Source organism: Coffea eugenioides, chromosome 11 (genome assembly GCF_003713205.1).
Source record: "Coffea eugenioides isolate CCC68of chromosome 11, Ceug_1.0, whole genome shotgun sequence".
NCBI classification, from domain to species: Eukaryota; Viridiplantae; Streptophyta; class Magnoliopsida; order Gentianales; family Rubiaceae; genus Coffea; species Coffea eugenioides.
Window position 1 is genome coordinate 40,242,738 of NC_040045.1, and position 25,126 is coordinate 40,267,863.

The window sequence follows — 25,126 nt, forward strand, 5'->3', positions numbered from 1 at the left end:
TATGATGAGACATTAGTTGGTCATTTTACACCATTATTGTCCGAAGAAAACCAGATTACTGTCATTGTCCTCAAAGATTGAAGGCAACTACGTGTATTCTTGCCCCCACGGGAGGTAGTTCAGTGGTAAGCAAACTCTTAGGATTCTTTTGGTCATGAATTTGAATCTAATTCTTGATTTGAACACTCGTGACTTACCTCAAATGCATCGTGTGGGGCCGCAGCATATCCTCCAGTTTGATGTATTGGTTTGAGTCCAAAGTTGTTCGAGTTGGAGCACATTCCTGATCACAAAAAAAAAAACTACTGGTATTCTAAAAAAGAGCCGTTGAATAAATCTAAAAAAGAGAAATAAAGTCCCTGAATTCTACTAGTAAAAAAGAAAAAAAAAAAGGGAAGGCATCCATCAGACCCACTAACTGAAGGCAACTACCAGTGTACTGTTTTGGATTTGAGTGTTATACAACTGAATCTAATGTAGATTTGTTCAGTTTAGTGCCATTGTATCTGCTGTACACGAAGGAGACCGGGCAGTGTAATCAAGCGGCCTTTGTCCTACACGAAACCCAAATCAGCATTTGTGGCTCCTTTCTAGGGCTTCTTAAATGAGAAACAATAGCGCTTAGCCCACTTACTTAAGGGAAAATGGCCAATTTCGTCCCCAAAAATTTTTACTAGAGCTGATTTAGTCCCTAAATTTTATTTTCAGCCAATTTGATACACAAACTTAATTTTTGGGTCCAATTAAGGCCCTCTGCGGCGGCGCCACCGCATAGAAGCGATTTGACTCTTAATTTAATAATTAAACAAGGGCATTTTGGAAACTTTGTGTACTGTCCTCCTTCCACCATGAAAGGCAATCTCCTCCATCAACCATCAAACTCCACCCTCCCTCACCCTCCTCCTCCTTCTCCCCTATAATACACCCGCCTGGCGCCAGCAGCCGCGCACCCAACACATTTCAACATGGCCGCCAATTTGAGTCCAAGAACCCAAACATTCTACAATTGCAAAGCACCACGTCCACCTCCTTCACCATTTATCAAACACCATTCATCTTAACTAGAAACTGCCGCCAAAAATAGCAATCACAAAGCTACGGTTGGTAGAAGCAATCCCGACAATGGTCATACCGAGGTATTCAAATCAAAATCATCATCTACCAAAACTAAAAGAGTCCGAACCATGGCCAGACTGATTAATGCCAGGCCCTGGTTAACAGATCTTCAAGCCTCACTCTCCCAATTCTCACTTTCCCAAACCACCGTCCTTCAAACTCTCCGCCTCATCACAACCCCTGCCAAAGCCCTCCATTTCTTCCACTGGGCTTACAAATCGGGATTCACCCACACTCCTCAATCCTACTTCCTTATGCTTGAGCTCCTTTGCCAAGCAAGAAACTTCAACTCCGCCCGGAACTTTCTCTTATCCATTCTGGGAAAGTCTAATGGGGTTGTCCAACTGGAGGATAAGCACTTTAACTGTTTGATTTGCGCCTTTGGCGAAGCTGGGCTCTTTAAAGAATCCCAGGAGATATTCAAAACCATGAAGTCCATTGGGGTTTCACCCTCTGTTATTACGTTCAATGCTAGTGGTGATCACCTTTGCAGCAAGAAAATGGTGACAGTGATTGGATGCTGAAGTTTTCTTCTTATTGCAAATTCTTTCTTGCGATGATGAGACGGTCAAGAATGATTTAGAAAGGGCTTTATTCGGATTGTTTATAGGACTAGATCTCCTTTTGGGGAGGGGAGGAGGGAGGGAGGGAGGTACAAGTAATGGGGAAAATGAAGGAAAAGGAGTAGTGGGAGAGGAATGCTGGTGAAAGGGATACATGGGAGAAAAGGAGAGGAGGTAGAAGTGGAAAAAGAATGGAGGGGGAAGAAGGAGCAAGTGGGTGGCGAGATGGAGTTTGGTGGTGGAGTGAGGAAAGTTATGAAGGAGTGGAAAAGGTAGTGGCAGGTAACGGTGTCGAAGGAGGTGGAACGGTGGCCGGATTGATCGAGGAAGGGGGTGGCAGAGGAGAAGAGAGGGGATGAGGTAGAGAAAGGGGTTGGAAGCTGATTAAAAATTTTAAAAATACCCCCAAAAACTTTTAAATTTTAAAAATATCCCAAAAATTAATAAATTTTTTTGGTTTACTTGGTTTTTATTACAACCTACATCCAAAATTCCTAAAATACCCCTATTTAGTTATTAAATTAAGAACCAAATCATTTTTAAGTGGTGGCGCCGCCGCAGAGGGCCGTAATTGGACCCAAAAATTAAGTTTATGTATCGAATTGGCTAAAAATAAAACTTAAGGACTAAATCAACTCTAGTAAAAATGTTTAGGGGCGAAATTGGCCATTTTCCCCTTACTTAAAATACTTTCAAAGCTTGAAAAATGAAAAGTAGTATGACTCATTTCCACATTCTTTGACCAGTGCAGGATACTTTCTTTGGTTTCTCATTTCCACATCCTTTGCCTATTTCCATATATGGACAATCGGTTGGTTCGGGCATAGGAATAAAAGCAAAATCAACGATGGCGATCTTTTAACGCTTCTGGGTCCGTTTATAGATGGACAATCCAACGGCCCAGATCGTTGAACCTTTTCTTGCTTAGGGTTGCGGCCGGTTTTCCCCACGCAGTTATACAGACAAATTCCCTTTTAGACGGTTACATGCAGAAAGTCCGCATATAGGTATATTGAGCTGGCGAGATTGCTAGGCTGAGGTCTTTTGAGTGTTCGAAATTGATCGATTGTTAATCGAACCGATTAGGAATCGGAACTCCTATGGCGGAGAAGATAGTGGAGGAGAAGAAGAAGCCGGAGTTTCAGTTGTATAATAGTATGTCGAAGCAAAAGGAGGTTTTCCGGCCGAAAGAAGAAGGCAAAGTAGGAATGTATGTTTGTGGCGTGACCGCGTACGACTACAGCCACATTGGCCACGCACGCGCCTACGTGGCGTTTGATGTCCTCTACAGGTTTAATTTTCGTTTTGATATGAATCCCTTCTTCGAATTTAGCTTGTGATTGCAATTGATGAATATTGAGTGCTATCTACATTTATTAGTCTGACCTGCTGCTTTTGGAATGAATCTAAATTGTAATTAGAGTAGCAGCATAAGATGAATTTGACATTTTGATTGACTACTGTAAGTAGAAGACATCTGAATAGTGCTTTTTAAGAGACTTTAATCAGTAGCTAATTAAGAATGGTGAGATTTCTTCCACTTTCTAGGGGCGATGGGGATTACAATTGTTAATTTTGGGAATTGTAAATTGGACCAAGGTTATCTGAGTGATTAGTGTTGCAGAGTTAGTCTTATGGATCGTAAGTAGAAAAAATATTGCTTTTCTGCATGTCCTTGCTCAGAAGATGATGTTTAAGTTCTCCTGTTGAATGAATCAAGAGTGCAACAGCTTTCTCTAGACAGATTTCTTTGCAATGCTGAGCTTTGTAATTTTACTGGTATAATTTGGCTTTTAAGGTTTAAGCATGCTATACGTTTTAGTTTGCTAGTGTATGATGTTGGAAGATATCCTACTGATGATCAATAAAAACATATTGAAATCAGTAATGGTGTTGTTGATTGTACATAGCGGTTCATAAACTCCTACTCATGTAGTTTTGCATGTGTAGTTTTTATATATGTCTGTGCATATTTAATATGTCTATATAGGACAAACATATCAGATATTTTTTGTATGTTTAATGTGTAATTTCTTCTCTAGGTTTGGTTCATGTAATTTTTTTGTGGTATTTAACCACGAATGCTTTCAATTCTTTTGGTAGATTGTATCTGTGGTATAGGCTGTTTTTTTTGTCTATTCTAATAAAAATGGTTAATAATTGTTTTCGGTTGCTATTGTGTTGTAATTCTTTTCGTTAAATTCAAAATTGTTTAGGTACCTAAAGTATTTGGGATACGAGGTTGTTTATGTTCGGAACTTCACTGATGTTGATGACAAGGTAAGAACCTCATCTTTCTTGTAAATCAACTACTTGTGCATTTGTGTTTGTTATGGCAGAGTATTTGTGGAAAAGATAATTCTGTTGTTTACTGTTAATACTTCTCTCGAGACCATTAATGTAGATTTTGTTTGATGACTATTTAAACATATCGGATTTCAGATGCATGTGACGAATTAAACATATGGGGTTTGAGAAGCATATGTATGATTATCCTTTGCACAAATGTATAACAAGATAATCTGGCATGCCAAGGATGGTCTTGGTTTAACTTGGTAACCTGAAAGATTTTATTCCATATGGCTGCGACTGAACCTTGCATGCATGAAATGTTAGTATATTAGGGAGGGATCATGTTTGGAATAAGTTCTATTCTGGTGTTGTTCTTTGATTTCTTCTCATATACCTCTCTCGGGCATACTTGAAATAGTTGGCCAAGTTGTAAGAGAAGAGACCAACTTTCATCCTCATCCTTTTGATTTTCTGTCTGAACTTTCGAGCATCAATTGCATCTGCATCTCCATATCCCTCCCTCTATCCAAGTGCGCTGTTCCATTTTTTAATGTTATGATTTTTTTTCAGATGAAATGCGTATTTGATCCAGTAAATTAACTAATTTGTATGAACCATCTTTCATAATCATTACGCCTAATATGTCTCTAATTGCAAAAGGCAAAAAATAACTATAGGAAAGAATTATAGAAGTTTTATTCATGACAATCTATTAATAGTAGTTGCGCAAATGATGGAAAACAAAAGAAAAACTGCTTTGTGAGGGGACATGAATAATTACCAGCATATGTTGCATCTTGAAGATGAGACTGAGGAGATAGCAAACAGTTGAGTGGTAAAGGGTTAAAACCATTTTTACCAAACTTAAAGTGCAATGAAAGACAAAATACTCTTTATTTACCTCATCTTCACAGCAGTTAGGTAGCCAGATTATTAATTTTTAAAAGCTGTTGGATTACCATTCTCTGCTTCATAGTTTAACATCCAAGAAGCAACTATTTTCTGTTCATGTTATTTGTGTGACTTTTGCTGTTATCCATTCATCTATGTTGTCGGTGTAGTTGCACCATGCGTGGCTAGTAGAGTCATATCTACAACTCAAACCTGTGTTGTTATAAACAGAAAAGAACAACTAATCAATCTATTGAAGTTTCTTAAGACCAACACTGTATTTCTTTTCATCCAAAGAAAGCAGTCATTTAGTGTTACAGATTGTTTAAAGAAGATTGTTTTCCTACTGAACTTTCTTCAGGATCTCCGTAATTTCATTACCTAAAATGCTCTTTTTGCTGAGAAGTACCCGTTCATGTCCTTGGTTTTTTTTTTGAAGCTTTAGATGGATTTGAGTATGTACTCCTTATTGGTCAATCTACATGCATTGCAGCATTGCCCCTTGATGTATTGTACCACAACTTCATAATTGTCTGCACACTGTCTTAATTCATACGATATTGATTTTTGCAGATCATTAAGAGAGCTAATGAGAATGGAGAAGACCCAATATCTTTGAGTGGTCGGTTTTGTGAAGAGTATCTAAAAGACATGGATGATCTCCAATGCCTTCCTCCTACCCATCAACCTCGTGTGTCTGATCACATAGACGAAATAAAGAGAATGATTTCTCAGGTACTTTGATTCTTTATTGCACTCCTACATTTTTAAGGGATATTATGAATCATGAAAAATTTGTGGAGATCTGTGTTTGCGTTATGGTTGTGGTGCCTTTGTATGTTGGTGAGAGTGTGAGTTCCTGCACTACATGGTTATTTTGCCAAAATTTTTCATACGTATGGAGATTAAGACTGCTGAACCATGTCAAGGCATTGCCTAGTTAAATGTATTGAGTGCCCATCTATTGTGTCTGCATTTCTAACTTTGAACATTTTACTAGCAATTGGAATCAGAAGGTTTTCTTCCTACCTTTTCTTGTTCTCATGTATTTACTAGGAGGGTGTTTGGTTCAATCCTAGGAATTGGAATTGTAATTGGATTCATTTCTAAAAATTTAGTGTGGGTTTTGGTGAAAGGTATTATTAGCTAATAGGTGTTTAGTAAAATCTTATGAGGAATGGGTTTTTACATTAAAATATGTATATTTAATATCCTTTTCATTTTAAATTGTATTTTCGTCTTCCCTTTTCCTCTCTTACACCTTATTGAAGCATTCTTGACCATTCACACCTGCAATTATGGTTGGGACTTCAGTGTCATTAGATCAGATCCCTAAATGGCCAAAATAAAACAAAAAAATCTGCCAACAAGATTCACCAGTGAGAGCAAAGAGAAGAGGGAGGTTTGCAACCACTCATTCCACCGCTTTTGCCTCCGCATTCCACCAGTATTCTAGAAAAAATCAACAACACCACTAGAAAGATTATTAACCTCAAAACAGAAGAAAATTTGCCAGAGATTGGGCAGCAAGCAGGGACGAGGTCCTTTGCAAACAGAAATTTCTCCATAATTCTTAGCCCCTTGTTGGAAATGAACTGAAGAGCAGTGCCTATATCGCCATGAAGGAAAAGATTTAGCAGATGGGGAGGAGTGGAGAATGGCTAGGGTGTTTGGTTATAGGCATGGAAAGGAATGGAGAAAGGTGCCCTACAGCGCCATGAAGAAAAAGGATTAGTAGTTGAGAGGGAGTAGAGGAGGGATAGGGTGGGTCGGCTATGGGGGAGAGATGAAGGAGAGTGGAGGAAGAGGAGGTTGGTCAGTTATGGGGATTAAAGGAGGAGTCGGGGTGGTCTGTTGTGGAGGAGAAAAGAAAGAAAGAAAGGTGAGATGGAGTAAATAAAAAAAAATGTTTATTTAAATCTCTTGGGAATTAAATAAGGGAATTCACAAAACCTTCCAATCTGTCGGGTTTTGAGAGTTCCCAAATTTTTACATTTTAAACCCCATACCTTTCATCCAACCACTAAGTATAGACTTAATTCCAATTCTCGATTCCCATAACCTCTTGCCATATGCCACCTAGGTTCTCCATCTTAAGAGTGTTCGTGCAATTGGAGAAGTTTGGAAAATCAGGAGTTGTGGTTTTGGATTTTTAAATTAACATGTAATGTACATTAATAGATTGATCAATGCAAAATACTGATTAGATTTCTGTATCAGCGTGTCTCTTTTTCTTGGCATATGGAGCCTATTTTTCTTCTTCGGTTATGAATATGTACTTTTTGTGTTATGCAGATCATTAGCAATGGGTGTGCTTATGCAGTTGATGGTGATGTATATTTCTCTATTGACAAATTCCCTGACTACGGGCGGCTATCAGGACAAAATTTAGATGGTAATAGAGCTGGGGAACGGGTTGCTGTTGATTCAAGAAAGCGTAACCCAGCTGACTTTGCCTTGTGGAAGGTGAGAGTTGTTTGAGAAGGAGATGTTATTTCTGTACCAATTTTTTTTTTAACTCTTTGATGTTCTCCCTTCACAACAAAAGGTGGAAAAGCTCACATAACACCATTTTATGCAGACCAGATCAACTGTGCTCCAACAACGAGATTTAGACTTAAATCTCTTATATTTGGACAAGCATTTGAAAGTTAATACCACAATATTGCCATCTGAGATGCACAAGGCTTATTGATCTTAGCTTTGTATACATGCAGGCCGCAAAACCTGGGGAGCCAAGTTGGGACAGCCCATGGGGTCCTGGAAGACCTGGATGGCATATTGAATGCAGTGCCATGAGTGCTCATTATCTGACACACACTTTTGATATTCATGGTGGTGGGATGGATTTGATTTTCCCTCATCATGAAAATGAAATTGCGCAAAGTTGTGCTGCTTGCTCAGAGAGCAATGTCACTTACTGGCTGCATAATGGGTTTGTTACTGTAGATGATGAGAAAATGTCGAAATCGCTTGGGAACTTCTTCACCATTCGAGAGGTTAGAGTTGGAGCTTCTTTTTTAGTTGTTGTCTCTCATTGCTATTATGGAATTATAATATCATGCTTTTTTCTCTTTGGCAGGTCACGAAGCTGTACCATCCACTTGCACTGCGACATTTCTTATTGGGAATGCACTACCGTTCTCCTGTTAATTACTCAATATTGCAGATAGAAATTGCATCAGATGCTGTTTACTACATATTTCAGGTAGAGAAAATTTTATGTTCATTTAAGATTTTCTGACTTTCTTGTGCTGGTAACTGAAGACCATCTTAATAGTTACCTGTCTGTTTGATCTTTCAAAGCCTGAAACACAGATGCAGTTGGGCTATTGCTCTTGATTATCTAGATTGCATTTCACTGTGTGGTAAAAATATTCATACAGATGCAAAAACTAGAAATATAAATACTTTACACATAAATGAACTTACCAAGATTGATGAATAGATGAAAATGTTGGTGCCTTTTGCGATTGTAGACTCTAAAGGATGCTGAAGACGCTCTCACTGAATTTCGTGGAAAAGATGAAATTGATGACGCAAAAGCTTCCATCAGCACAAAAGCCAAAAATTGCATCAAGAATCTTCATGACGAAATTTTGACAAGAATGTCAGATGATTTGCACACGTCTACCATTTTGAGTGCTGCTCTAATAGAAGCCTTGAGATTCATTAATGCTTCTGTAGAGACACTTAGGGTATAGATTTCAATCGTCACCTCAATTCTGTGCATCTTGGTGTCTTGCTGAAGTGTTTGTTTCCGTTAATGATTTCCAGAAAAAGCCACAGAAAAAGAAGCAACGGCAACAGCAACAGGAGCAGCAAACAACTGTACTCTCTCTGATTGAATTAGAGAGAGAAGTGAAGGAAGTTTTGGATCTCCTGGGATTGCTTCCGAGGTTGACATATTCTGAGGTGATTTATGATTCACTCTGGTGGTTGTCAAGCAGTCTTTACTCTGATGAACATACTGACCTGGCTTTTTCTATCCAATGGACAGGTATTATCACAATTGAAGGAGAAAGCATTGACGAGAGCTAAGCTGACAGAAGATGATATTTTGCACTCAATTGAAGAAAGAGCTCAAGCAAGGAAAAATAAAGATTATACTTTGAGTGATCAGATTAGGAGTGATTTGGCAGTTAAGGGTATAGCTTTAATGGATCTTGGGAAAGAAACCGTTTGGAGGCCTTGCGTGCCAGTACAACAAGCAAATGTTGTTGATCCAGCCCAATGACCAAGAAGAAAATCCTGTTGTTCCAATTGAATAGCAAAAAATAGATTTTTTTTACAAATTTTATACTAGTATTCGACATTTTTCTTCAACATATCTCAAGAAAGCTGTGTAAAGCTGCTTACTTTTGGTTATTGTGATGGAGAGTAGAACTAAGTCCTTTAGAAGATATGGGTACATCTGTATCAGCCCAACCCCACATTGCTGTACTAATATCTATACTCGAATCCTTTTTGACCTTGGTTGCCGATCTTAATTATATGTTCAATTCCTTCAAAAAAAAAAATTTAGTTGTCCAATTTTAGTTATTTTGTTTTGTTTTGTTTTTTAATTAAGGGTGTACACGGTCTACAGACTGAGTATACTTACCTACATTGTACTTAATGTATCCTGCTGTCGGCCTTAAGCCTTCGAGACCAGCACCAATGTATCCTGCTGCTGGGCCTCAGCTTTTGAGTCCGCTGGTCTCAGTTCGGCTTGGCTTCGGCTTGACAGAGGGAATGCTGAGATCTGACCTGAGCCACAAACCAACTGGCTTAAGGACATGAATATCGTAGGTGGGACTTGCATGTTTTCATGAAAGATCAAGTTCTAGGGGATATGTCATCGTCTCACAGATTCACTGTCCCGCCTAATATTTTCTTTACATTATTCATGAGTTCATTGTTGTTAGCTGATGCTACTTTTGTCTATTTATAGGCTTCCCCACAGGGCCACAACTTAATCAAAAGTTCACCCTTTCAAACAGCTTATATTTTGAATATTTTTTATACCTTTTTTTCCCTCTTCCCTTTTATTATGTGGATCTGAAGTTTCAAAAAATTTCTCTGTTTTCTGTGAACATATTTTCCAATCATCTTTTTATCCTACATACGTCGAATCGCTATAGTATATTTTTTTACGAAAACTCCAAAATCAGGGGATACGGCTATTTTATAGATTTCTTCCTAGCAAGACATGGTTCTGACCATTGTGTGAACTGAAAGTGGTATTCCAACTAGTCTTGCAGGCGGAAAAAAAAAGGCAATTTTGGTTCTCCTTTTTGAATTTTCATAAGCATTGATATCCACAAATGGGATTATTGGAACAATATACCTGTTGGCAAATATGGGATAATTGAATCATGCATCACGTGTGTGGAAATGACCATCATATGCTGTTTGAAGATAAAGTAAAATTTTGACTTATTCATAGAACTGTTTTGTGCTATCTTGCCCTTGATTGAGATAATCCCAGGGGAATGGAAAAGGAAAGAGTACAGCATAAGACAAAATCTGAGTTTACTTGAAGATCGAACGCATAGACAAATTGGCACAAAAGTAAATTAATTCGTATTAGAAGAATGCATGCTTGAATGTTTGCTTTTGGAGAAGTAAAAGTAAAGCTTTCATATTTGTAAACTTTAGTGTGAACAAATTTTGATAGTTGGTAGCTGTGAAAAGATGGGTCCGTACATTGTCGGAGCAAAGGAGGGGAGGCCGGGGCAGGGATTCACCAAGATTTCTTATAATGCTTTGATTTCATGCTTGCCTTTGGATTTCAGAATTTTCTTCTCTTCAATTAATTTTTTTTTTTATGAAATTCTTGGCTCGGCTACTGTTACGTTAATACTGAAATGCAAGAAACTTCATGTCTCTAGTTTTGAACTTTGATAATGATGAACTTGAAAGCACTTTTAAATTGAGGATTGCATGTCTTCATCAACAACGTGTACTCAGTATAAACCCTTCAAGATGTAACTTGAAAAAGCATTTCACCAGCTAGGAACACTGAAATTGCTGCATGGTACCTCAAAAAGGTAAAGAGGGAGACTTGTCCTTGTTGCAGTTAAGTATACATTTCAATGTTGAGATTTGATAGATGCTTGTGGAAGCAATAGGAAATGCTGATCGATCCATGTATCTGTCCATAATCTATCTAATGAATTTCAGCTTCAATTGAGCAATCGAAAAATTTTGACAACACATCAGAAAAAGAAGTACATTTCCCCAATTATTGTCTCTTTGGTAGGAGTTCAATGTCATGCACGTTGGTTCCGACTTCCATTATGTCTTAGATCGCTTTCCTTATCCTCCATGTTGCCTAATGACAGAAACGATGCCTAAAAACGGGCAAACTTGCCAGCAAAAAAGATTACATTGGAAACTAGTAATACCAATGGGGTTATTTGCATGTAATTGTGTTTCTTAAAATCCATGATGTCAATGAACTTTTTATTTTCAAAATGTTATCTAGTCTTCGAATATTTGCTGCATATTACGTGGTAAGATTTTAGAAGTTCTTCAAAGAGATATTTTGTGTAAAGGGGTAAGATATCCTACTCTAACTATATACATTTCAGATAAAGTGATTTTCTTGAATGGTAAATGTCCGTGCAGCTGTCTGTGCACTACCTAATTTTGAGCTGTAATTCCAGGTACATGTAAGATATCACTTATTTGGTAGTCTTGTCTACACATGAAGGGAGCGGAGCATTTTCTGCTTCTATCTCTTAGGTAAAATATCATAATTTCATTAAAAGCATAATTTCTGTCTCTTATATATATATATATATATAGAAGCAAGAGGTGCACAAATAACATTCCATTCATTAGCTACAATGCGGTCTGGTTCTAGGATCATCACGTAATCAGCTTGCAACAATAATTAGGAATGCAATGCAGGGAGTAAATTTTAAACCTTGGCCAATCAGTTTTCCAAGTTTGATATGCAGAGTTTGGTAGTCATGGGAGTGACTAGTAACTTTTTTTTAAAAAAAAAAATTAAAATTGATTGTTTTTGGATAAATAAAAAATGCTTTGACATTAATTGTAAAATAACTCTGAATTATTTGATAAGGATATCCAACTGCTTTGAAATGATTTTAGCTCAATATTTTTCAAAGAATTCTTCAAAAAAAAATTAAAAATTCGGGTTGCGGTTAAATTGAGGCTAATCACGAACTCAAGGATCATAAAAACCAGCTGATATTTTGTAGTATGAATCAATGAGCATTCTCCATTGTAAATGCATTAGATTTCTAGTACCCTTGAATCCCTGATCATCTGAAACTTCAGACCCTGAATATGGCCTCTATTTCTTGCACAGAAACTGCCGAGATACATATGTTCCATGTTCCTATATACTATTGAATTTGGCTTGACAGTCATGCCCTAACCTACGACTAAATTCTCTCATAAAATAACAAACCTAAAAATTCGTGCATTGAAGTTATTTATAGCATGGAAAGTTATGTAGAATTTAGATTTGGCACCATCTGTAGCCCACTTGCACTTGGTTTCATAGAATACCATTGGTGTTCATGTGGGGTTTAATAGTCATCAATCCTCTCAAGCAATTAACAATCAGTAGCCGTTTAAACAACTAGTAGATGGAGTTGTGAGCAGGACACATGAGGAATCGCATCTTTCGTTATTAATTGTTAAGCTCTTGTCATTCGGTTTGATTTATCGTCTACAGATTAGAAGACTTAAAGGAGACAACAAATGCGTAATGGATGATAGCTAAGAAGGGGAGCTCGTCAACCACTCACCTTTGGGAATCTTATTCATCACTAATGGCAAAATTTACGCCAGAAATGAGACTTGATTGGTCAGTGACAGAACCAGAACTTTTAGGGCAAACTGATCTTGACTTAACTCTAGAAAAGAAAAAAGCAAATCATATATATTAGGGTATATCTCATGCCTGTGCCTTCTAGAACTAGTTGGCATAGACATAGTTAACTTGGCATAGATTGGTATTTCTGTATCTTAAAAATGCTGTTCGATCGGGTGCATGTAATTGACTAAATCGGGTCGTATCAGTTCAGTCCGATTTGAATTATTCCGAGGAAGGAATTGAATCGGACATGGGTGGAACAAGGCATGTGATCAGGAGTTCTAATTAAATTCTTGTCAAGGTTAAAGCCACTAATTACCGGACATGCATAATGATATTGTGTGAAAAATGGGTGACGATTTGCCCATTTGGCTAAGGATGTATGCCAAAGCATTCATCAAATCAACATGATCGCCTCACTTAAACGGAGGTAGGTGGCTTTTAAATAAACATCATCAGAGATTAGACATCACATATACTGATTAAGGCCTCACTATTCTCAAGTGTAGACTGTTGCTAGTATTTGACAATTCGTTCACATCAATATCTTTTACAGCTCAAATTAATATATCAACGTGCCTTTAGTTTTCTCGTGATGTATACCTACTTTGGTTTAATTTGATGTACAATGAATTCAGGCCGTGAATCATTAAACTATGAGGGTATATTAATTGGTGGCCGAATCTCAGGACTACAGGATGGAGCCTCTCAAACCCTCACCCTAAGAGAAAACACTGTCGGCATATAGGATGGATGATTTGTGCCCTGCCTCTAACTTAAACTTCTATATATGTACCTTGAAACTTGATTGGAAGGTGACTCCTAAGTCCCACCTATGACAAAGTTATTGGAAAGAGAGTTGGTTTTGATTGATTAAATGAAAGTGGCAGTCTACATCAGTTCAAATGCACTGATGAAGGAAACTATGGGGCCCCAAAACAACAGCTAGTACGTTTTGATTTGGCAAAGTTGTGGGAAATGGGACTTATTTTCTCTGTTTTGTCTCGCCAACCACTTTTAAATCTTCTTCATTTTGTAGTAATGTCAAAAGGATCTAAGAAGAAGAAAGCGCTTTTGCAAGTGCGCAGGTTTTCATTCCATCATTATGCTTTGTAAAAATGCAAGAAATCCCACGTATATCTTTCTTAGATCACTCCTTTCTAGTGTCTCCAAAATGTCAAAAAGACAAGAAAAGCATCCAATCCAAACTAGTACTCCCCTATTTTGATTAGTCCCCACCCCACATTAACTAGCTTTTAGATGCTCTATCATTATAATTGAAGCGTATTAGTGATATGGGCACTCCCAAACTTTCGCTTAAACATATTTTGAGATATCGTCTTTATCTTAATAATTGAACCATATCAACATTATTATGGGTACCACATAGTTTTCAGATCACGATCCGTTTCAAATTTTGATTTGTCTATTATGACAATTAATGCACGATATATTTCCATAAAAGAGTGTTTTAATCTCAGACGTATATCCTAAACTAAAATAATTAGTTGTTTAGTGTGTGTGAGATAGAAATTCCTACATATAATCTAAATTATATGTGCCAGCAAACCTTAATTTTTTTCATCATCATCATGCAAACGTGAAACGACAACCAAATGTCGTATGTAAATACATGCACTATCATGGAAAGAACATAGAAGCCACCATACTTGGAAAAAAATGGAGAGAGAGACATGAACTCATTTTTCTGTGCATTATGTGACCGCCGACCATCAATTGAAGACAAAAATCAAAATCACAAACAAAATTCTAAGCTGCACTTTGCACCGAAAAGAAGCTGTCGTCTTGAAGGTGCGGACACATTAATGCAACCTCCTTTTTGACCAATTTTTTGAGTTATTTTATGATTGTGGGCAACTTGAAGATGAAGCATTTGGGGCTTTAATTGGGGGTTTGGCTCTGTGTGGCTGTTGGCGTTGGCTTTGGCTCTGGCTTGGCATGCATTATCTTGTTTTCGTGCTTACACGCAAGCTTCCTTAAACGCAAAAGCCATTGGCTGTTGACTCCTACGTAAGATCATCTACTCACCACTTTAATTAAGAGGAGCCAATATTATTGTTTCGCTGTTCCCCTCATCCCATGTAATTTTCCTAACAAATCCTCAAATCCTCCCCTTTTTGGTACTTACCAGCTGGATGGCTTTTGCTTTTGAAAGCTATCCATTAAGCCTTGAATTTTGCACTATAGTTTAAGTGTTTGATTGAGGACAATAAAGGACGATATATTGTACTATTTGACTCGGAAACTTGGCGGGTTTCATCTGCTCAACCAATCAGGATCCTAATCTTAAAGCCCTAGTGAAATTCGGTGCGGGACCATGAAGATGAAATAGATATATACATGAAAAAGTACTCGATTACAAAGAGTGGCATGATGCATGGAATTAGACAAACCTATCAAGAAATTAGTCAAGCGTTCATAGGACTGGGATTTTGAAGCACTACATCTAACTTTCAAGCAAACTTATTTTATAGTTAAAACCTCCAATAATTTCTTGACAAGTTTTTTCTTTTCAAGATTACCTTTGGTTGATTGCAATCCACTTTTCTTCTTCTTCTTCTTCTTCTTTTTTTTGTTTTCTTCCCTCTAGCCAAGGCAAGCAGTACGCTTCTTGGCTACTCTAAAACCAAAACTTGCCATCAAAGGACTAACTCCATTTAGTCCTTTCTGTTTCCTATCTACCCTTTGATTTCGATGATAATCTTGTTGGCCACTCAAATTTGGATCGAATTCTCACCCGTAACGTGGTTCTGACTAAATTGTACAAAGACATAAAATTGTCTAAACTGTTGAAACAATTCCACGTCCTTTTAATTACAATGCATCTTATATAAAACTGCCAATTGAGAGAGTCAGGAAATCTTTTTTTTGTCTTTTGTGGAATTTTCCATGGAGGGAGGGATATAAGGAGCAGTAAGAGGAGACGGGGACCAATGGGAATTGACCTTCGTTTTAATGCGAGAAAAAGAGAAGGTTCTTAATATGGCTTATTTTAGTTTCCTCAAAAACTAATCATCTAAATAGCTTAATTAATGAAGATATCGGTATCAATGATCTAAACTCGATGGCAACTTGATTATTTTATAAGCAGTCATACATAATCAAACGCCTTGAAGAAACATTGTCACGTTGAAGGCCATGATAATTTATACAAGAACTATCAAGTACTTTGTTGGGTGTTTTATAATTACCAGCAACTCCCTGTAGAAGGAATTCCGGATTCCATTGAAAGCTTAGAAGCGATGCTCTTGTAATTAATAGTCTAATACCTAATAATAATTGCTGTATTTTCAAATTTCCACGTGGAAGGATTAAGTAGTATTAAACAACGTATTTGACCTAGTCCTTTTAGTTAGTATTATAATTTGTATATGCTTCTCTCACGAAAGATCAATTAATTAAGTACCAAACCCCTCCATAATCGAACTCCTTAATCAAATGCAAAACAACAAAGCGGAAGGAGATTAGGTATTTCATCCATTTTATATAGAAGGGAAGACATGCGATTAGGTTGGATTTAGATGAATAATCCTAGTTTCGAAGGAGCTTAAAGTTGTATAATGAGATGGAGAAACCAAGCATGTAGACCTCAAACAAAAAAAAAAAAAAAAAAAAGTACAAAACTCAAATTCAATGTTAACATATATAGTGATCTCGGATTATTTTATCCTAAGAAAATACTTAACCAGAAGTATGGTTTTAATAATCCGGTAGTTAACCTAGCTAACACTAAAGACTTATGGTACCTTATCTACAGTTGAGCTCCAGAATTCATTTTATTCTGCAATCGTAGAACTATTAAAATATAGCGGTTACTCAAGTACAAGGAATCCTACTATTTTACATCTGCGAGGGACCCGTTAGATGGTATCGAGGAGAGAGTACAAGTAAGAAGTGCCGAGTTCAAAACCTTTCACGTACACTTAAAATAAATTAATTAAAAAAAAAAACCATTTTGAATATGAAGATAATCAAGTTAGGCAATGTTTATGCAATCATATTTAGTTCCTGGGCTATATTTGTTGTGAAAAATTGTACCCTACTTCTCATTGGAAAACATATTTACATGCACGTACAACATTGGTTACAAACTAAAGTAGATCTTGGAAGGAGAAACTAGTAATTCAGCAAAACAAGCAAGAAAAATTTTCCCTGAGAAAAAAAAATTAAATAAATAAATCTGAAAATTTACAGGATTTGGCTCGAGATAAATTAACATGAGCTTTTTCCAAATTAGCGAGCCGAACCAAGCCAAGCCAAGCTCGACCGATGACCCAACCAAGTCATCTAGCTGCACAAGCCATTCAAATATAATGCCAGCCTCAGGCAATTGAGCCAGGTCAAGCCTAAAATTTACGGCGCGGCTGGAGCGAGACTCAGATGCAAATCCAACCCAAATGCTTCATCAAAACCGGGCCCATCATCTGCTCTAGAGAACCTACTCAACGAGGGCCCATCATGCCTGCCATTGTGGGCCTTGACTTGTTGAGGCCCTACGCTCGTCAAGCTAGAATCTCCTACACTGCCAGCATACGATGCGCTCCCTACACCTCTCCCAGTCGTGGAAGCCGGAAACAGGCAGCCGTGGGACACGTGGAAGGGTGGAGCGGCGCGTGGAACATAAACCCACGAAGGAGATGCTGGAGTAGCAGCGGGTACCACCACGGAACCAGCCGGAGCAAGGAGGTGAGGCGGCGGGGCAAAGGCGGACACTATCGGGTTTCGCATGTATGAAACAGCAGCGTTTCGGCTTGCTTGCATTTGCGCACGTTTCAACTGTTGCCTTTCCTTCTTATGAGCGTTTTGATGGCCCCCTAGAGCTTGTGAGTTGGCAAACTCCCGGCAACAATATTGACACTCGTACTTCCGGCCGTCGGAGGCCGGAAAACCCCCGGAGTCCGGTGACCCTGATGGTGTTTTAGTTGAATCCACCTCTTCTTCATCTGTCACGTTGAAACCAAAGAGTTTTAAACGTCCATTATTACCAGGTTTACTTTGATAGTCTAGCTCTGCCATACAACTCAAATACAGAGTATATATGCTTGGATAAAAGAGACAAAGATGAGACGGAGAGAGAGAAAAAAAAAAAAAAAAAAGAAGAAGAAGAAAGAAAGGGTTAAGGTTTGGAGGTGAAAATGAGACAGCTAGGAGCAATTAAGGAAGGGGATAGAATGGAAAAATGGAACGATGTTGGATTAAGCCTTGAGGAGTTTCAGGGGGATGTTGCATGTGTGGAGGGGTATTTATACAAGTTTAAAAGGGTTTAAAGTTTTGTTGTGGGAAGTAAGAAATAAGGATAGATAAAGAATAATGAGAGAGAGAGAGATGGTTGCGGACATCCCAAGGAGTGTAAAATTGGGAACACGACCCTAGAACACTTGGGGACCCAAGGGATTGCACTTGTCTTTTGGATATTTTCTAATCCTATAATCCCATTCTGCACTTCAACTGGTGTGAAGTTACGAGAATGCCCTCCTACGAGGAGGTCTTGCTTGGGCTCCTTTTTTTCTTTTTTCCCTTTCATTTGTGGTGGTGTGTGGGGGGGGGGGGGGGGGGGAGAGGAAGACGGGGGTGTGGTAGGTTGGAAGTGAGGGTGATTTTTATGGCATTATTAATTCTTTGCTAAAGGAAAATTTTACTATAGGGGTGTGCTTTTGAGTGATTAGATGATTTGGGACTAGGGTTTAGTAATTTTCTTCTGATGTGCTGTATTTAGATGTTTAATTAGTACTACTAAATTTAGATGTTGTGGGCGCGTAGAACTAGGGTTAAAGAATGTGGTGATGCATGTGAAACTTGTAGGGTGGTTGATCACCCAAATGATTGGATTTGTACAATGTTTTGGGTAATCAGTGTTTTCTTGCTCTCCATTGCTCAATTCCACACAAGAGATGATAATAACTTAGCTGTTTATCACTGTCTCTTGGTCAGTGTAGAAAATAGTGAAAGATACCAATTTCATCATCACGGAAAATACAATGATCCCGCTAGAAATCATTGAAAATCCATAAATAGATATTGGTGCTGGTCTGCATTTTAATTTTATCGTGGGGAAATAGTGCAAAGAGCATGATGGGGAGAAACAGGAGCTCTTTGGGAAATTAGCTCAAGAGATTCTTGAAAGGCCTTTTTAAATCTCAAATCAAGAAATTCATTTTTCCCCCCCAGTTTTGGATAGCATAAATGATTAAGATCTCCTTCCTATGAAATTATACATCCAAACACATGTACATGGTTTTGAATATCCTTTGAGAAGTCACTCATGTGTTTCTCAAATTTGAAAAGATTATCATTCTTCTTCCAGATTAATAACTTCCTACCTAATATTTGCTGTGATGACAGCAAAATTGAATATAGCCATATTTATTAAAATTAAATTGGATTGAATTTTGAGTCATGACTAGGTTGAAATTTTTGTCCAAGAGTTCTTCTATAGTTATTTCTCTCCGGTGTAAATAAGAGTTTTGGCGTTTAAAACTTCCTACTTACCCAAAAAAAAAAAAAAACTCTTCACAAGTTTTTCGTTATAGTATTATATAAGTTGAAAAATCAAAATAGCATTTGGCAAGCTAAAGCTCTTTGACATTTTTTCTTTCGAGAGCAAAAAAAAGAATTAGATTTTTCTTTGGACTTTGACATTCTATCTTTCTTGACAATGAAACATCTTCGCACCTAGATAATTATATCATGAAGAATTCTGATACAGAGAGGGTTTCCTCTCTCTTCTTAAAGGGTTTCTTCTTTCTTTCCTTATTATTAAAATAACGGGTCTCTTTTTTCTTTCCTTAATCATTTTGAAAATACAGGATGAGGATCTCGGATAAAGTTTTTTCAAGTACAAAATTTTAAATTAATGCATGAAAGTAAGAAGTGTAATAGATTAGATCCTAATTCAGTTCATATGAGCATGTTCAATTATCACATTCTTATAGTTAAATATGTATCCCGCAATATTATAAGCTAATGGATGCCTTAAGCTAAGTACTAGATAACCAAAAACTACATTTGAGCATTCCAATTAGAGGTTGACAAGTTCGCATAGGACAACAAATCATCTATTAAAATTCAGCTTCTGAGTCCTCTGTGTCTTCTGTTATTATCATAATCCTGAATTTGGATACATATGGTGGAACGAGCCCCAATGAGGTACCGTGATGCCCATGTCTCTTCAGCTGACTCCACTTTGTGATTCCAACTACGTGCTGCTACAAAACTCTTAACATAGGACTGGTAGGAGCACTTTATACGATTTCATGATGATAAGAACATTGTCGCATACTGAGATTAAAATATGCACTTCAAAAAATTTGTTGTGCATGTAACTTTACTTGTTTACAAGACGAAGTATCAGTCCTAAGTGCATTTCTGCCAAATGTATCCAATTATATTTGCAGCAATTACTTGAAACCAATGCTAATATATTTTCGTCTTGCCATTTTTTCAGCAAAGATAAAAAAACAAATAAGTGAAAGAAATTTAGAAAAGATTTATATGGAAATACAAATGAGCATACAGACAGACATACATACATACATATATATACACACACAAAAGCAAATTTCAGGCATTATGAAATCCAACCATTTGTAATCTGTAGCCATAGCACGAGTGTAGGGTTTTTGTTTTTTCAAGAAAAATACACCACCCATTTAGGGTGTGTTAGCACAACACCAACAATTTCAACGGAATCCCTCTTTTTGGACCTCTGTTCAATTAGGGTCACTTTTTCCTCATTTCAATCAACGAATGAATGCTCCAACACGAGTTCTTGTGGTTCAATTCTACAATATATGAGTACTTTACCACAATCTCTGTTTCCTTCCATTGTATAGGCTCCTTTATCGAAAACTTTGCACGCCCTTCAGACAGCACACACACCCCAGGATCAAACTCTTAAATCTAGGGTTCAAATACCATTTGTTAGCACAAAAAATCACGCAGTAGAAGTAACATTAAAATTTTATAAATAATAAACAATAAGAAATACACGAAAGGAAACAATATATTCTGCTTCAATTCATTAATTTCTTTCAATTACAAACCTAGGACTCGCTCATTAATATTCTATTGTCTTAGACTTCGTTTGGGAGTTGAGGATTTGGACAGAAAAGAAAGGGAAAGAAGAGTAAGTTTAGTTTTCCTTGTTTGTGAGTTTTTAGTAAGAAAGAAAAGAAAGAAAATGGGAGGATTCAGGAGGATAAATAGTAGGCAAAAATTTTCCTCCCAAATTGGACAGAAATGGAGAGAAAGTTTGAGGAAACTTGTGAAATTTTTTTAAAATTCCTATTTTATCCTTAAAAAAATTTTGAATAAATATTTAATGACTTTCATATCCAAAATCATTTCGCTAATTCTCAAAACTCCCAAACAACATAACAATCCCTTCTTTTCTCTTCTCTCATAACTTAAGTTTCCCTTCTTCTCTTTTCTATCCTAAACTCCCAAACTAAGCCTTAGTAAATTGTAATTAATCTCGCTCATTTTTTTTTATTGGAAGGATTGAGATGAATAGAAAGATTCTGCTCTAGATACATAAAGCATTGCTGTTTTTCAAGTTTAAATCTTCCTTCTCGCATAAGATTATTTGTGGAAAAAAGTTAGATGTCCTTGATTCTAATCTCCTTGTCCCTTCTCCGCTTTTTAAATCCCATCTTCATTCTATTTTTTTTAAAAAAAAAAACTGAAAAGAAAAGGATTAACCCACATCTGAGAGGGGAGAAAAAAAATCAAAGCAAACCTGATCTGTGGATGTATATATGAATCAATATATTGTCATTTGTTGAAAAGTCTAGTTAATTTCATAACCAAAAAAAGAAAGCCAAATGAAACTTTCTTGTCTCCATTAATTCTCAACACTCATTTTCCCCTCTCTTTCACTTCAACAGTACATTGGCTTAAATATCAGGGCCGACACGCACCAACTATCAATCTCTCTCACTTTCTCTCAGTCACGAAACCTAATTATCATACTTTGCACCAAGTCAAAACATCCCATGCATGCAGCCTTACAAGATTTTCCCTAATAAAACCTTCCATCGATCGTCTCTCCCAACTCAGTCTCGCAAGAATATGATGGTTAATTACCCTGTGCAGCATGATTATCAAACCTCCTGTACATCGAAGATCTAGCACCGTCGGCCAGGCTTCATCACCTCTTCATGGCCCACACGTGTCGCTATCAGATCCATCTTGCGTATCTAGCATTATTCATATGTTTCACATTAATAACGCTCCGCTTTTCACTCTCCCACTTTTAACAGGTAATTCCTTTTATTCCATAGCACGTAGAGTAGGTAATTATTTTTAAGTACAAAATCTTTGAAACTAATTTGTGGGATCATCAAGATTTTAATCGTACATGGCAAATCAAGAAAAAAAAAACAACTTATCATTATTGGTTTTTATCATTTTTTTTTTGTTTTTATTATTCTTTTTAATCAACCGGTTAATCTACGTATATATCTTAGATTATTTACTATTTTGTCGCATTGAAAATTAATTTGTACCACAGAATTACGGGAGTCCGACCGTATATGTATATAGGTTTATTATATACGCAAGATGGCAGTTGTGGGATTAGAGTCAACATGGGAAGCTGTGTAGAAAATATATTTATGTAAGAACACACACACACACCAACACACACACACACATATAGATATATATATATATATAGATAGATATATACATACATAATATATAAATATATATAACTTGTTTGGAAGGGTATGAATGTTCAGGTGTTGCAACTTAAAATTTGGTCCTACCATTACGTGTTGATGATGAATTATTGTTTAGGATGTTTGCGTGATTGACGTTGAAATCTATATTGTTTATGGGTTTCTTAGCATAGGAGAGATCTCTCCGAATCTTACTAACTACATATGCGAGAAAGATAAAGAAAGAAGAGAGGAGAAAGGTGGCTTAGAAAAGCATAGTTGTATTAATCAAAAGCTCTTCCAAAGTCTTCACCACAACTCCAAACATGTCCCACCATTGTCTCCTTTCTTTTTTCCGACTGTGTCTCGCATTGCATATCTTCTTTCACTTAGTCAAATTTTTCCATTTAAGAAAACTCCAATGCCTGATGCATCATTTCTTTTACTTTTGGCGGAGAAAGCTTATACTCTTTTTCGACCGTTAGATTCTTTGTTTAATTAGTCATGATGATTGCTTGAGGCGTTTAAAGCAAGTGGAGATATAGTCAATCCTCATTTCATCTCAAAACAATTTGGTGATCACCACCGATATTTTTTTTTTTGAAAGGAGCCAATTAATACAAGCTTGATTTAGTGTATGATGCATATATTAAAATACTTTCACACAATAACTTGCATATCATTGCATGGCTTTTTTAATACAAGCTTTTTTTTTTTTTTTTTAATTCTCAAGCCGCGCCTGAGAACTGATTTCTTTTTGTTTTTATTGTACTACTGAACAAATCCTGCCTCATCGACATAAATATAGTCTCGAAGTAAAGATTATATAACTCATGGACGGCAAGAAGACAACCCTCATTTTATTAGCGTTTAAGGTTTGATTGATCAAGTAAAGGAATAAAAATGAATGGAAGAAGTGGGGAGATTAAGAACGAGAAATGAAGAAAGAACTACAGGGAAAGGTATATTATATTAAGCCACATAGTATTAAATAGCGTATCCATGCAAGAAATATACAGTTGTCTATTCTAATCAGTAGTAGTTTCACAAACATCGTCTTCGTGAGCAGCGTCTATATATATATATATGGTTTTGGATTGCAATATAGAATGTATGTATTTCAAGAAATGATCAGTACGTACGTAGATGATATCCAGTGAATTAGGTTCAGATATAACAATACATGTATTCAATCGTACTAGAAGAAGTCAAGTTACTATATATGTATAAATGTTCTGTAAAGTTAATTCAGTACGTAATACTATACACTAGTATATATTATTTAAGATGGCAAAGTGGTGTGCAACGATTCATGCATCATGTTAGTGGGGTCAAAGAAATGGTGGTGTTTTGTAGCCCTAGGGACCTGAAATTATGGTTCTAGATACAAGACTTCATTAGATTAGGATCCCAATCTCATAAGTTTTCAAAATCTAATACTAATTAAACCTAACCAACTTTTTGCTTTTCATGTTGGATCCAATGATTTCTCACTTTCGTTGTTTCATCACACTCTCTCTTGGGAAGACTACAAGTAACAAAGCAAGAGAGGTTGGGCCACTATAACCCGCTATGGGGCTCAAGAAGTTGGTCTGACTCATAAAGGAAACATGGTGAAGTGACCTTCTCATCTCATCAATTGAATCTGTGGAGTTGTCATATTCAAAAAGTTGGGGAAGAGACTAAAGAAGAGTTCACAAGAGTTGTTAAGACTCGAGACCCTTTTGCAAGTGGTGGCTAAGTGAAAAAATAAATTCACCCGTTTTATTTTATTTTTTTGGTGCTTGCATGAATCAATGATATGATGATGGATCAGTTGTACACTTCATTGATGGCTTTTCCATCAAGAAAGTTGATGTAGCAGGACACGAATAGGTGCAGTGGCGGGTCAAATTTAGAGTATACTACTACGTACGAGCTTGAAAAATTATGCCCCGATGACTATTGAAGCTCTTATTAGCTTAGTTTCAAACTTCAGACAGTGAAACTTGTTGGCCGGATTCAAATTTGGCAAGACACGCTTGATCAAACCTAAAGTAGGGTAATCATGTCCGGATAAGTTTGTGCCCAATTAAATTCGACTGCAACATCAAACTTTGACACCCCTCAACCTAACTACCTCAAGCAGGCTACACGTACAAATAATCGACATTTCTTGTGATGGATGAATTAATCATCGTCATCTAAATTTTCTAATCTAATGCCATCATCTTAAACAAAGCAAAGAACATTTCTTGCGACCAGCGGAGGAGCAGGAGGAACTGAACAAAACAAATACAAATCTTGTTTGACATATATAGTAAATTGAAACATGCATGCTAGACTTGAGACTTGAGACTTGAGACTTGAGACTTGAGAGAGCAGCGGGTCAAGTGGCTCTAGATTATATAGCCAGCTAGCTGGCTCCATGAAGACTGGTGAGTAGTGAGTGAGTAGTGATTAGTAGTGAGTAGTAGGAGAAACTAAAAAGAGGAACTGAGGAAGAGCGGCACATGGTTCCTCCATTGATGTAGGGAACCACATGTGAAGTTGCAATCCATCCGAGAGACTTAGTTACTACTTAGGCCAAACAATTGGTGGGTAGGACCCGAATCACATCGGCCATGTTGGGACCACATGTGCTGCCTATGTGGTGGTACGGGCCCCACCAAAGACAAAACCTCGTCCTTTCTCAAAGTTCAATCTGATACATATAAGTATATATATGGAAGAACAGGATTCTAAGTATGGAGTAGAGCATGTAAACTTGT

At 37.1% G+C, this 25,126-nt stretch overlaps 2 protein-coding genes across 2 annotated transcripts; one reads left to right on the forward strand and one right to left on the reverse strand.

The window, feature by feature from the left end:
* The first annotated feature begins 2,551 nt into the window (after nucleotides 1–2,551).
* Nucleotides 2,552–9,336, forward strand: LOC113754205 (cysteine--tRNA ligase 2, cytoplasmic-like). Its single transcript, XM_027298561.1, has 9 exons — nucleotides 2,552–2,970; nucleotides 3,896–3,959; nucleotides 5,436–5,597; nucleotides 7,158–7,328; nucleotides 7,580–7,861; nucleotides 7,945–8,070; nucleotides 8,342–8,560; nucleotides 8,640–8,777; nucleotides 8,863–9,336. Exons 1-9 carry the CDS (start codon nucleotides 2,780–2,782, stop codon nucleotides 9,097–9,099), a joined length of 1,590 nt encoding a protein of 529 aa, XP_027154362.1. The 5' UTR covers nucleotides 2,552–2,779; the 3' UTR covers nucleotides 9,100–9,336.
* Nucleotides 9,337–16,780: 7,444 nt separating this feature from the next.
* LOC113754136 (zinc finger protein GIS3) lies at nucleotides 16,781–17,921 on the reverse strand. The gene has a single exon (XM_027298486.1). The coding sequence runs from the start codon at nucleotides 17,731–17,733 to the stop codon at nucleotides 17,071–17,073; it is 663 nt and encodes a 220-aa protein (XP_027154287.1). The 5' UTR covers nucleotides 17,734–17,921; the 3' UTR covers nucleotides 16,781–17,070.
* Nucleotides 17,922–25,126: the final 7,205 nt, after the last annotated feature.

Coding starts and splice junctions, on each gene's coding strand:
- LOC113754205 (XM_027298561.1), top strand. CDS start 2,780: ATGGCGGAGAAGATAGTGGAGGAGAAGAAGAAGCCGGAGTTTCAGTTG. Junction 7,862..7,944: donor ACTTCTTCACCATTCGAGAG/GTTAGAGTTGGA, acceptor TCTCTTTGGCAG/GTCACGAAGCTGTACCATCC. Junction 8,561..8,639: donor CTTCTGTAGAGACACTTAGG/GTATAGATTTCA, acceptor AATGATTTCCAG/AAAAAGCCACAGAAAAAGAA.
- LOC113754136 (XM_027298486.1), bottom strand. CDS start 17,733: ATGGCAGAGCTAGACTATCAAAGTAAACCTGGTAATAATGGACGTTTA.